The sequence below is a fragment of the Lepidochelys kempii genome, chromosome 9, assembly GCF_965140265.1.
Source record: "Lepidochelys kempii isolate rLepKem1 chromosome 9, rLepKem1.hap2, whole genome shotgun sequence".
NCBI classification, from domain to species: Eukaryota; Metazoa; Chordata; order Testudines; family Cheloniidae; genus Lepidochelys; species Lepidochelys kempii.
Genome location: NC_133264.1, coordinates 101,189,543 through 101,203,461, shown reverse-complemented (window position 1 = coordinate 101,203,461; position 13,919 = coordinate 101,189,543). Strand labels below are relative to the sequence as shown.

Sequence of the window (13,919 nt, the reverse complement as noted above, 5' to 3'; positions counted from 1 at the left end):
GGGATTTGATAGCTGCTTTCAACTACCTGAAAGGGGGTTCCAAAGAGGATGGCTCTAGGCTGTTCTCAATGGTAGCAGATGACAGAACGAGGAGTAATGGTCTCAAGTTGCAGTGGGGGAGGTTTAGATTGGATATTAGGAAAAACTTTTTCACTAAGAGGGTGGTGAAACACTGGAATGCGTTACCTAGGGAGTCTAGGAATCTCCTTCCTTAGAGGTTTTTAAGGTCAGGCTTGACAAAGCCCTGGCTGGGATGATTTAACTGGGAATTGGTCCTGCTTCGAGCAGGGGGTTGGACTAGATGACCTTCTGGGGTCCCTTCCAACCCTGATATTCTATGATTCTATGATTCTAAAGTGGGTTCTAGCCCATGAAAGCTTATGCCCAAATAAATGTGTTAGTCTCTAAGGTGCCCCAAGGACTCCTCGTTGTCTGTACTCAGTATCTGTCAGAGTGCACAGTATGTGCCACTAAGCAGAAAGCCAAAGTTCTTGTGGGATGGTTCCCTTCGGATGAGAAATCAGTGACGTGGACTCAGTGTGATCCTTGATGCAATCCGTTTATTTATAGAAATATACACAAAGTCCTGTTTCTCTGAACAGCATTAAGAACATACAAAAAACAGGCTTCTGCAGAAATCCACTCCACCCTGGGCCCAGGAAATGAACATCCCTCTGCTTCCTCGCCAGGGTCACACACAACTGCTCCTGCTTACTCACTACAACTGCTTAAACACACCAACCTTGTTACAGGCCCCAACCCCTGAATTTATACCCAGGGGACCCCATTAGCTCCATCCCCTGCCCTGGCCACCTGGCATGCCAGATCTCTGAACATCCCTGTTGAAGTGTGGACCATAGGCCCAGAGTTGGTTGCAGTATCCATCATGGTCTGACTTAATACCACCTCCTTACTCATACTCAATATTTCCCGGCTTTGGCATCCGGTGATCACATTTTCCCTCCTAGCAACAGCATCGCCTTGGGAGCTCTTGCTCCATTGGTTATCTAGTGTGATCTCCAAGTCCTTTTCAGATCACCACTTTTCTAGGATACAGTCCCCAATCCTATACGTGTGACCTACATTCGGTATTCCTAGATGTCAGATCTTGCATTTGGCCAGGTTAAACTGTGTATTGATCAAAGGAGCCCATCAAGGGATCCTGATTGGTCTCTATTGCTATTGTATAACTGCAATTACTTTTTGTGGTTAGTTAATCAGTTTTTAATCCATTTAATATGGGACACATTGATTTGTACAGTGCTCATCCGGGACTAAATACCTTACAGAAGTTAAGTATATTATGTCAACACCCTTATCTTTATCAACCAAACTTGTGATCTATCAGATTTGTCTGCCAATACCTTTTTTTCCACAAAACTGTATTGCCTGATATTAATTGTGGTCCTTTAATTCTTTACTGATCATTTCCCATATTAACCTTTCCAGGATTTTGCCTGGATGGATAGGATGCCAGTCTAACCAGCCGATAGCCATCCCATTTATGCTTTTTAAATATTGACATGAAGGAAGCCTTTCTCCAATCCCCTGGAACTTAATTGTTTCAAGCTTCATTAAAGAAAAATAACATTAATTATTTCCTTAGCCAATTCTTTTAATACTCCTCAGTCCAAGTTATAAGAACGGCCATACTGGGTCAGACCAAAGGTCCATCCAGCCCAGTATCCTGTCTTCCGACAGTGGTCAATGCCAGGTGCTTCAGAGAAAATAAACAGAACTGGTAATCAAGTGATCCATCCCCTGTCGCCCATTCCCAGCTTCTGGCAAACAGAGGCTAGGGACACCATCTCTGCCCACCCTGGCTAATAGCCATTGATGGACCTATCCTCCATGGATTTATCTAGTTCTTTTTGGAACCCTGTTATAGTCTTGGCTTTCACAACATCCTCTGGAAAGGAGTTCCAGAGGTTGACTGCATTGTGTAAAGAAATACTTCCTTTTGTTTGTTTGTTTTAAACTTGCTGCCTATTAATTTCATTTGGTGACCCTTAGTTTTTGTGTTATGAGGAGTAAATGACACTTCCTTATTTACTTTCTCTACACCAGTTATGATTTTTAGACCTCTTTCATATCCCCGCTTAGTTGTCTCTTTTCAAAGCTGAAATGTCCCAGTCTTATTAATCTCTCCTCATACGGAAGCCATTCCAGACCCCTAATAATTTTTGTTGCCCTTTTCTGAATCTTTTCCAATTCCAATACATCTTTTTTGAGATGGGGTGATCACATCTGCATGCAGTATTCAAGATGTGGGCGTACCATTGGTATTTACGAAAAGAACCATGAGACTCATGATAAAATCATGAAAGTTGGCAGCACTGCCCTTGAGTCCTGCTGCTCCTGTAGTCAGAACACTTGTCCACCCTGTGAAAAGATCCCATGTGCACTCTGTTCTGTAAAAGAAGAGGGTAATCATTGAAAATCACAATGATTAAACAAGATATTTAGCACCTCTCAACTATGATGAAGACTTTTACGTATGCTCATTTATATGACTCACAAGATGACAGGGACATTTCTGAATTGGTTGTCTGTGGACGTAAGTTAGAAGGAAGTAAATGAGTGAAAGAGAATTACATAGTTTTACATCTAGTGATGTGGTGTTTCAGGCTTACAAATACTTTGCTCTCCAGATAAGAGAGAGGAATAAGAGTCATTAAAGCCTTAAGTTCCCTAGAGAATAATGCAGAGCAGTAATGTTAAAACTGTATGTAATTGCTTTCTATTTTTGTATAATCTGTGGCAGCTATGAAACTTTAAAGTGAATATCAGAAAGTATGGTTAATAGAAAATGCGTCAATTGCAATATATTACTGCTGCATAAAACATCTTCTGTGCTTTTAACAAGGGAAAAAGCACAGGTTTTTTCCCCACTACAGGACTTCTCAGCCTGGAACGTTTTAAATGAGAAATGGCAGAATCTGTCTAAAAGCAGCAGTTTAGGAAAGAATTTCGTAAGCTTGTGTCCCCTGGGAATTGCACATGGATGAAGACACACTGGACTAAAAGCTACCCCAGTAACACCTGTGTAAACCAAGTGAAAGCTATAATGGAGCATTGCCCTCTCATTAACTAAATGAATCAGAGAGGCTGGTAATCACAAACTGAAAAGGATATATAGTCTCATTTCCCATGGAACCGGGAAAAACCTCTTCTGTATTCTTCCAGCCAACTCCTGGGATAAATGGCAGGATATGTGGAGTTTATTTGAGTAGTGTATATTCTGCTTTGGCTTGGATAACGAGACTCCAGAGAATGATGAAGAAGTGCTTAAAACACACCACACTCCATCATTAGCATCCTCTGGGACCACCATGTATATATGGCATACAGTAAACCATGCTGGAATTCATGCTCCTTTCCCCCAGTTCTTTGGGAAGGAACTTCAGGCCCTGGTTGTCGTTGGAGCAGAACGCGAATGAATAAGAATACTCAGCAGGAAGCAATTTACACAGAGAAATGTAGAAAAATTTGCACTTCTTGCCAAGACAATAAACAACAGTAAATGGGTCTGTAAACATCCCTGGGTCTGTGTGTTCTGCAGCACCTCACTCCTGGCCTGTGTTACCTGTGAGGCTGAGCCCAAAAGGAAAAAAAGAAACTCATTTCATGCGAGGCTTTGAAAGCTGCTTTTTATCCTCCCTGGCTCTGATCTAAGCACGGTGTTTGTTACAAACCCACTCGTACACCTGAGCCTTCCCAAATCCCTCTTTCCTGCTGGGAGCGAAGGGGCCACTGGACCTTACTACGTGTTTTCCACAGAAAATTTCTGAAGCTAAATTGATTCATTTTACATAACTCTTTGTTTTCCCATCTTGTGAACACGCGCGTTGTCACTTGGTCTGATACAGCACTTGGCTCGAGTGCCCCACGGCAGGGTCACAGTGAGCGTGCATGGAGAAAAATACAGGACTTGGCAAATTGCTCTAACAAACGCCGTGGCTGGGCATGTGTCCTAGCCACGCCTCAGAATTCAATACAGCAAGCCAAACGGAGTCCTGACCCGAGCAAGTAACACTCAGATGATGGTAAGACCTCAATGGAAGCCGGACCCTGCTCACACGAGGGATGAATTTGGTCTGTAATCTCTATTTTCATTTCTTTCAAATTGTCCAAGGCATTGGATGATATTATAGACAAAGTGACATGCCAGATAGGAGAAGAAGTCAGTTTGCACATGGCCCCTGCCCGCCTGTCCCCTTTGCTGGTGGATCTAAGAAGTAGGATTAACAGCCGCCTTACAATAGGCAGCTTTTTCTCCAGTCCTCACCTGAGAGAACGTTAGCAAGTACGCATGGAGGAAGTTTGGATCAAGTAATCCTCTCGGGTGCCCATGCTCCATTGTCTTGGAAACACCTCCTTTTGCAGAGCTAGGTATACAATTTATCCTTCCGAATGCTAGGCCTTCTCTGCCTTGTCTAGAGAAAAACGGTGGAAAACTCACAGGTTTTTGATTTAGAGTTCGGGTCATTTCCCTCAATTTTGCACCCTCCATGTTTCTTTCCATTTGAAGACTCTGGTATAATGTGTTTTTTCGAAACAGCAACTCCTACAAGTCGGAGAGATTCTGTGTTTCATTGTGAATGAATACCAGATGGTATTCACCGAAGAGTGCTGAAGGAACTCAACTATGAAATTGCAGAACTGTTAACTGTGGTTTGCAGCCTATCACTTAAATCAGACTCTATACCAAATGATTGGCAGATAGGTAATGTGGCACCAATTTCTTTAAAAGGCTCCAGCGGTGATCCTGGCAATTACAGGCTGGTAAACTTAACTTCAATACCAGCCAAATTAGTTACAACTATAGTAAAGAACAGAATTATCAGACACACAGATTAACACAATTTGTTGAGAAAGAGTCAACTTAGCTTTTGTAAAGGGAAATAATGCTTCATGAATCTACTGGAATTCTCTGAGTGGGTCAACAAACATGTGGACAAGGGTGATGGACTTTCAGAAAGCCTTTGACAAGGTCCCTCACCAAAGGCTCTTAAGCAAAGTAAGCAGTCATGGGATAAGAGGGAAGATCCTCTCATGCATCAGTAACTGGTTAAAAGATAGGAAACAAAGGGTAGGAATAAATGGTAGTTTTCACAGGGGAGAGCAGTAAACAGTGGGGTCCCCCAAGGATCTGTATGAGGACCAGTGCTGTACAACATACTCATAAATTATCTGGAAAAGGGGGAAAACAGTGAGGTTGCAAAGTTTACAGATGATACAAAAGTACTCAAGATAGGCAAGTCCGAAGCAGACTGCAAAGAGTTATAAAAGATCTCACAAAACTTGGTGACTGGGCAACAAAATGGTAGATGAAATTTAATGTTGATAAATGCAAAGTAATGCACATAGGAAAACATAATCCCAACTATACATACAAAGTGATGGGGTCTGAATTAGCTGTTACCCATCAAGAATGAGATCTTGGAGTCATGGATAGTTCTCTAAAAACATCCACTCAATGTGCAGCAGCAGTCAAAAAAGCAAACAGAATGTTAGGAACCATTAGGAAAGGGATAGATAAAAAGAGATAAAATATCTTATTGCCCCTATAAATCCACGATATGACCACACTTTGAAAACTGCGTGCAGATCTGGTCACCCCATCTCAAAAAAGATATATTGGAATTGGAAAAAGTACAGAGAAGGGCAACAAAAATGATGAGGGGTGTGGAACAGCTTCCGTATGAGTAGAGATTAAAAGCCTGGGAGTCTTCAGTTTGGAAAAGAGACGACCCACGGGGGAGAGGGTGTGATGGAGGTCTAGAAAATCAGGACAGATGTGGAGAAAATGAATAAGGAAGTGTTATTTACTCCTTCTCATAACACAAGAACTAGGGGTCACCCAATGAAGTTAATACACTGCAGGTTTAAAACTAACATAAAAAAGTACTTCTTTACACAATGCGTAGTCAACCTGTGGAACACATTGCCAGGGGATGTTGTGAAGGCTAAAAGTATAACAGGGTTCAAAAAAGAACTAGATAAATTCATGGAGGATAGATCCATCAATGGCTATTAGCCAAGATGATCAGGCATGCAACCCTATGCTCTGGGTGTCCCTAAACCTCTGACTGCTAAAAGCTGGGATTGGATGACAGGGAATGGATCACTCATAAGTTGCTCTATTCTGTTCACTCCTTCTAAAGCATCTGACACCAGCCACTGTTGGAAGACAAGACAGTGGGTTAGATGGACCATTGGTCTGACCAATTATAGCCATTCTTATGTTCTTACGAATATTTAGCACGCCTCCATTTGCTATGCCTAGGATGAATTCAGTTGCCTCCTGCGGCTGAAGTGGTAAGAAGCACAATGAAGATAATCGCCGTGCACATAATTTACATATTACATTTCGACCATTGATATCAAAGTGCTTAATGAAGGTGATTAAACGCAATGGGCCACTTGTACAGATGGAGACACTGAGGTGCAAAAAGGTTAGGAGAATTGTCCTGGGTCAGCAGGTCCGTGGGAGATAGAGCTGGTCTGGGATTGTCCATCAAAATGTTATTTCGACGGAAAGTGTGGTTTCTGGTGCTTATACTCTGTAAGAAAAATTGAAATGAAACATTTAATTTAAGGTGATCTCGATGTTAATGTGTGTCTACCTGAGCAGCTGTGGTGCTCCCTGGGAGGTGTAGTTCCGGTGCGTCAAGCCCCCATTCTCCCCTAGGGGCTAACTTCCCTGGCTGGACTACATCTCCTGTGAGGCACGGCAGGCTTCACTCTGGCTGAGCGACACTGGTGTGTTGTGGAATTACCATGAACATGGTGCACCGTGGGAGATGTAGTCTGGCCACCGTGGGGAGACGTAGTCACCCCACAGGGAAGGAGGCGGGCTTGAGACACTGTCAGCTCAGGCAGATGCAATTCAATGTCAAAACAAGCTGGAACAAAATGTTTCCAAATTCAGAATTTTTTGGAACTTTTGTTCTGTACAAAATTTCAGTACTTTGACTTTGTATTCCAATTTGGGGCAGAAACAAATGATGAAATATCAGAATTGCCCAGATGACAGAAATTCCGGTTTTCACTCAGCTCTAGAGATGGAGCTGGGAATGAAAGCCAAGTCTCCAGACGACAAGTCTGGCATCCTTTCTGCTGGCCCATGCTCGATACATGACAGCCTCCTGCAAGGGGAAGGTGGTCTCCACTGGCACACACATGAGTTGCACAGAGTTCAGTGAAATCCTGGTTTTAAGTTCTGTCATGTTGGGCCTGACCCACAGCCCGCTGAAGTCAGCAGGCAGACTCCCACTGCCATCACTTTGAATCAGACCCTTTGTGCAGCAGGTCAAGCTGATTTAACTTTCACTAAAGTGACTGGGAAACCTGGAGGGAGAAACCTCCTCTGTGCACCTGATGCAGCTAGTTCATGATTCAGCCCCAGACACTGTGCCCACTCTCACACCAGTGAGGCAGCTGTAGAATTCGAGTGCCAGACGCTGGATTGACGCTTCGCCTGGCGCAGAATGTTCTCTCTAACACACAGGCCTTCTGCCAATTTCACTGCCCATTTTTGCTTTATTAGTTGTCATCACAAGGATGCCTGTAAATGGAGTTGGATTTTCTCCATTCTGACTGTTGAACTCATGCTGAAGACACTGCTCTGGGAGGCTGAACTGTCAATATGCCACAGCTGAGACTGAGATGCTGCAGTGGACCTAAGGATACCGATTAACCCAAACCAGAGAACTTCTGAATGTTCAGTGCTCCCGAAGTGCAGGGTGTTCGGAATCCAGGGGGTTGGTTCTGCCCATTCTTCAGGAGCAAAATTCAGATTAAGATGCAAGTTTGACTTTGGAAACACACTTGTCCATGCACTGACATGTAGAGGTGTTTGGAGCAAGGGATCCAGTTATGATTGACTCACCCATTTGCACGTCTAATAACTGTGTCGTGGCCATTTCTTGAGACTTGCCATTCAAACGGAAATGAAAAAAAGACCAAGTGAGTTGTTAACTTCTGGGAGTAAATTATTTCTGGGAAAAAGGAAATATAAGATTATACATTTAAAATAAAGAAGTTGCTATTCTCCTTAGTCTGTATTCTTGTCCGGTCACAAGGCACAGCTACCTTGTACCTCTGATTACATTTCATATGAAATTACAGCTGGAGTCGATTGCTCTTTCTTACCAAGATGACTGGCTTTGTACTCTGGGTATGCACAGACTGTTCTTACTGAAAACTAATTGCTTGTGTGGCGTGGGTATACCTTGTGACCGGTTGTCTGAAGGCCTAGTCAAATGTTAGAAGCAGCCACCGAGCCCCAGACGATATAAAAATGACATTTTTAATATCACACAATAACTTAAGGAACACCCTGAGAAAATGAAGCGTCTCTGCTGACATATCATTGCCACTGCAGCGTAAGCACGTCCTGGGGCCCTGGACTCATAAAGGGGGAAAGGATTAGTTTTGGGGAAGACTTGGGTGATCACCTGGCCTTGAGGCCAGCCTGCAGATTTATCCAGATAGCAGCTCTGTGCAAAGCCTCTTCTCGGCTTCCCGTAACGAAGTGCTGCCCCAGGACTGGGTTTCTGCTGCCCCGGGACTACTAGCAATGCCAGCCCGCAGCCATGCCTGCCACCAATTGCTGTACCTTTTGCTGTCCCTAATAATTGTCTTCCTGTACAATTGCCCGTTCTGCCTGAGGGGCAGAGCTGGCCCTAACAGGCACCAATTGTGGGAGCTGATGGGTCAAAAAAAGAAAAGAGGCGCAAAAAGCTTTTTATCATGAAACGATGCAGCAGAATTGGCTGCTGTCGCTCTCTTGACGGTATATAACAACCTTCAGCAATCAGAGTTCACCCACAGGAAGTCCGTGCCATTAATTGTATGGGCAGGAAGGAGAGTGTTTCGTTAAGGCACATTGGGGGGCGCTGAGGAGGCCTGCTTCCCAGTCTGAGCTGTGCCACCGATTTCCTGATGATCAGTGCAGCACCGTGCCTGGCGGGGCAAGAAGGGTAACCAATTGGAATGCAAATATTATTCCCTTACTTTCTGAGCAGAGACTCCTGCAAAGATCCATTCATCTGATACCTATTCACCAGTCCCACTTCATCCTCCTCAGCATGCTGTCACGTTCAAATAGTTCCTGATTTCATTGTATATTCTGAGTTCATTCATTAGGCTGCTGGTGTGCTGATACCACAGCCTATCATGCTGATCAATAGTGTCTCATTATGTCCTGGTACTTCCCCATCGGCCTGTCTGTATCAATCCGTCCTCTCTTGTCTTCCATCAAAAGCTCTTCGGCTCAGGGACTGTTTCTTTGTTTGTACAGAGCCTCGCACATTTCAGTCCTGGTCCGAGACTGGGGCTCCTAGGCACAATATAATACGTGTAATAATAATTCTTCAGTCCCTATACTCCTCTCTTACTTACGCCCATATGAGAAAGGCAGCTCCTAGAAACACCTACTAAAAAGACTGGCAAGGCATTAACTGTGACTATGTTTTAGCCTGGGCCGGCAGCTGCTGGCAAGGGCTTGGGGCTTACATTGATCTACTGTACCACATGAAGGGGATCAGAGTCTCTCTTCCCAGCACTGTGTAAGCCACCTCCCGGCATTAATGGTTATTCAGAATATGATCATTAAAGATCCAGCAAATCTGAACTGCACTCTGCTAAAGCTTTGAACTCAATTCGGGTTGATCGCAGCGACGTCCCAAGCGTGAGACTTACCATTTGATCTATGGCAAAGGTGCTTAAGCCTCTTATGAACTGGGTTAGTCATAAGTTAATCGTGTTCCATTTCATTTGATTTTGTATCACACAGACACCTTCAACCAACGCTTTTCAGCAGCAAGGGCTTTTCCCTCATCTCCTCTTAGAAAGGTCTCTAGGATACGTCTACACTGGAATAAAAGATCCGCAGCATGGCTTGGGCTCTTGGGGCTCGGGCTGCGGGGCTAAAAATTGATGTGTAGACATTCGGGCTGGAGCTCTGGGACCCTCCCCTCCTGTGGGGTCCCAGCCCGAGCCTAAACATCTACACAGCAATTTCGCAGCTCGGCAGCTCGAGTCAGCTGACCCGGGCCAGCCGCGGGCATTTACTCGCTGGATAGCCAAACCCTGAGTGCTTGCTCCTCGAAAGTCATTACCCACTGCTTCTTGCTTGTTCGAAAAGAAGCCAGATGACTGGATGCAACTGAGCAGACTCAGGGTGGCCTATCTGCCCGCCCTGCAGCGGAGCAACATGTTGTCGTGCAGCCAAGATCTTCCCTGGGGTGAGAATGAACACAGGCCTCTGATCCCCAGGGAAAAGCGGACACACGACCAATTACAAACACTAGACGGGAAAGATAAATGTGTGCACTGTTGGTGCACCCCCTACTGTTTGTTTCATGGAGTGGTGTCTGAACCAAAAGTGGTGTGGGTCTCCCTGGGGATGGGAAACAGGCATACAATGAGCTGAGCGAGGACAGTGGTGGTCTCCAGAAAGACGGGCATTAGATCAATCAGAGCCTTTGGCCTAGGTTAGGTCCCAGTGAATGATACCACAAGTACATGGAACGTTATATTAACGGGGCTAGTATCCAGCGAGGAGGAGGAGGGTTGGCCTGGAGTCAGGTTTCCTGAGTTCTGTCCCAGCTTAGTCACCAATTTAGGCTCTGATTCAGGATTGTACTTAAGCATCTGAGAAATTTCACTTACTTCAATGGGGCTACGCATACATGCTGAAAATTAGACATGTGCTTAAGTAACTCCCAGAATTGGAGCCTCACTGCATGGCTTTTGTCCAGCTACTCAGCTAGTCTGTCCCTCAGTTCTCCCACTTGTACAATGGGGCCAATGTATCTTTTTTCCCTCTGACACGTTCTCTTGGTAGTTGTTCCTGATCTTCACTTTGCCAATTTTAAATCATTTAATTTGGTTCAATTCATTTCAGATTCCATTAAGTGTGAGGAAACTCCAGGCTCTGTTCTGCTTCGTTACCCATTTAAAAAAGGTTTCAGTGAGGTTCTGACCAACCTTCCTGGTTTTCCATTAATGGGAGGCCTTGGGGTAGGTAGGATGTAGCATCACTCTTAATGAAGAGTTGGTTCTATAGCTGATATATTTAATCCTCCCTGGCTGAGATATAGAACAGGCCGGTGTGCAAATTGCCTGAAATATCAGTGTTCTGAATAATGAACAACTTGCTGTTAAGGTATTCCTCCATCATTATTCAAATCTTATTAGTCACCTCTCATGTTTGCAGCTGCTGTAGACGCTATTGATTAAATAGTTTTGATAGGTGAGATGAAAGCACAGAGGTTGGCAGGACGTGTCATTGATCTGTTACAATCCATTCTGGGCATTAACACATGCAGAGTATCCTACAAAAATCAATTTCTCCCAGCCTTGATTTAAATAGCAATGCCCTCTAAGGATCCTTCTGGGGCAGGTTTATTCTCAGCCTGTACTTCACTACTTAGTGAACTGATTAATAGCTTAGACACTCCTATTAGCCCTGTGCCAACAGCAGTCAGACGAACCTATCTGCTCAGTTCAGGTTGCTAGTGTATTCACTTTTGTAAATCATAATACTTAGCACTTTACAGCTTCAAACCCCTCGGCAAACGCCCCACTGTAAGGCAGGTAAGTATTATTTAGGTACTGCAACAGCCCAAGCTGGGAAGCACGTTTAAAGCTGAATTCAGCACTAGCATTACCAGTCAGCTTATGGAAAAGCTACCTTACACCCTTTGAAGAGAAAGCTTGAAGGAAATATGTATTGGTACGAGTCCCAGTTGGGAGTGGCACTCTCTGGTCTCAAGCGGAGTGAAGAGCCATTAGGTTTATGAAAGACCAGGGGAATGTGGAATTAAGCTGGGGACCCAAAGGCATTCCCGACTCAACAGTTCAGCATGGTCAGGATTCTGTTGTGTTTAATGAATAATAATGTAAGTCACAGAAAATATATAACTGGGAAATGCTGAGAATTTGCTGGACATCTTGAGCTAGATGTAGACGTTGGAGGTGGTTTCTCTGTCATCCATATTCATGCTCCCCTTAAAAGTATGTCATTGGCTTAAAATACCAAACCAATTTGATTGTAAATGATGACCTAGCTTCCCAAATCATTTTCTTCTCCTTTTCCTTTCATTTCTCTTCTCTGTGTTTCAGATTCTGCTTGGCCTTTGCCTAAACAGTTGTGTCCTGTATGGATTTCCCTAGATGTGCTCTTTTCAACTGCATCTATCATGCATCTCTGTGCCATCTCTCTTGATCGGTATGTAGCAATACGCAATCCCATTGAGCACAGCCGCTTCAATTCCCACACCAAGGCTATTATGAAAATTGCTGCAGTTTGGACCATATCGATAGGTAAGCAATGTGGCTCACGCTCCCACTGTGTCTTTTTGAGTAACTAACTTGGTTACACCTCTTTTCAATTAGGATTTTTAAGAGGTTGCACATTTACCTGGGCTGCATGAGTAAATGTAATGAATGGGAAGTAGAAATCTTTTGTTCTGATTGGCTAGTGACCATACTAAGCAATGCTATCTGAGAACAGCACTGCTTTTGATGGTCAAGCATCACTGCACCATATGTACCAGTATGCCAGTGAACACCATAAACAGACATAACACAAACAAAAGGGGCTATAAAACCCAAAGAAAGCAGATGAGGAAGGAAAAGGACATTAAAGAATCTGAAAGTAAAACCACCCACTACAAAGAGAGGACCCCCTTCAGTAAAAGAAAACCCCTGATACAATAAGGAGGAAACAATAGCAAGGTGAGTGCCCAATGGCAGGAGTTCAGATTCCAAGTGGAGGGGGGTTAGTTTTGGGAAGAAATATTAAAATGTTTCAGTGTTTTGTAGGAAAGAGGAATTTGTGGCAAGGAGAATTGTAGGACGTTTTCTCTACTCTGCTATATTGTCTTGCTCATATAAACAGCAATTGGGGCAAGATTCCAAATGTGCCTGGAAATCCTTTCTCCCCGCCCACCCCACGTTACACCCATAATGTGCTTGTGTCTTTAAGCTGTGTGCTGCCAGAAAAACGTATACTGTATCTTGGTTCTTGAACTCCTCCAAGGTCTCACTTATCAGGTACCCCTCTACAATGAGCTGTCCTTCACTGGAATGAAGATGACGACATACAATGCTGTAGAGGCCACTTTGTAAGTGCTGGCCATGGATCTACAGATAATGATGTTGCATGTTTGAATTTATAATTTATAATAATGATTCAAGGTTGTCAAATAACAGGCTCAAATGGAATTATTTAATCAAAGATTATCAGTCAAAGATTACTACCACATTATACAGAAAGAAAATATATATTATCACTCTTTATGTAGGGTGAAGAGCTGGCCCATTTCCTTCTTCTGTAGTTGGTGGGATGCTGACAGGTTTCATTCACAGTCTAATTCCCCAAACCTCTTGCCTTTGATAGGGTGAGACACAAAGCAGTTCCTTTTTGAAGGGAAAAATTACTTTCTCGAGATGTGTACTGTTTTCAATATCTTATTTTACCTCATTACTTATGGAATTTCTTTCTGGTGTCTGCCAGCTCCCTGTTCTCACTCAGTGGCTGTATGCCAGAGTCGTGTCACATCTTTCCAGTTGATTTTAGTACAGAGAAGCGTCTCACTTGCAGTTGTATGTAGAACATGAGCAGGATGCAGAAAAGCTCTAAATACGTTATGTTGTCCTGCTGCTGCAAGGTGGGAAAAAGCACAAACAAGGGAATATTATTCAAAAAGAACTTGCCTATTGGAATTCTGAAGTGGATTTACACACTACTGCAAGAATACACTGAGCTTTTCAATTCTCAAAATTTGAGGCCTGATCATGTCCTTGTATAGGTCAATGAAGTTTTCCCCCTCAGTAAGGACTGAGACAAAATTGAAAGAGAACTTCAGGATTTGAGCCAATGTTAGGATCCCAAAACTCGGTGT

The 13,919-nt window shown here is 43.7% G+C and overlaps 1 protein-coding gene across 14 annotated transcripts in view; it reads left to right on the top strand.

The window, feature by feature from the left end:
• The window catches only part of HTR2C (5-hydroxytryptamine receptor 2C), a 740,895-nt gene that overhangs the window by 711,749 nt on the left and 15,227 nt on the right, over positions 1-13,919 (top strand). For 13 of the 14 annotated variants that reach the window (XM_073358595.1, XM_073358588.1, XM_073358594.1 and 10 more), the window contains one exon: positions 12,136-12,336. The exons of the other annotated variant lie outside the window; for it this stretch is intronic. In XM_073358595.1, coding sequence (XP_073214696.1) covers positions 12,136-12,336 — 201 coding nt within the window. The remainder of the gene's footprint in view (positions 1-12,135; positions 12,337-13,919) is intronic. 14 annotated transcript variants of the gene reach the window in all.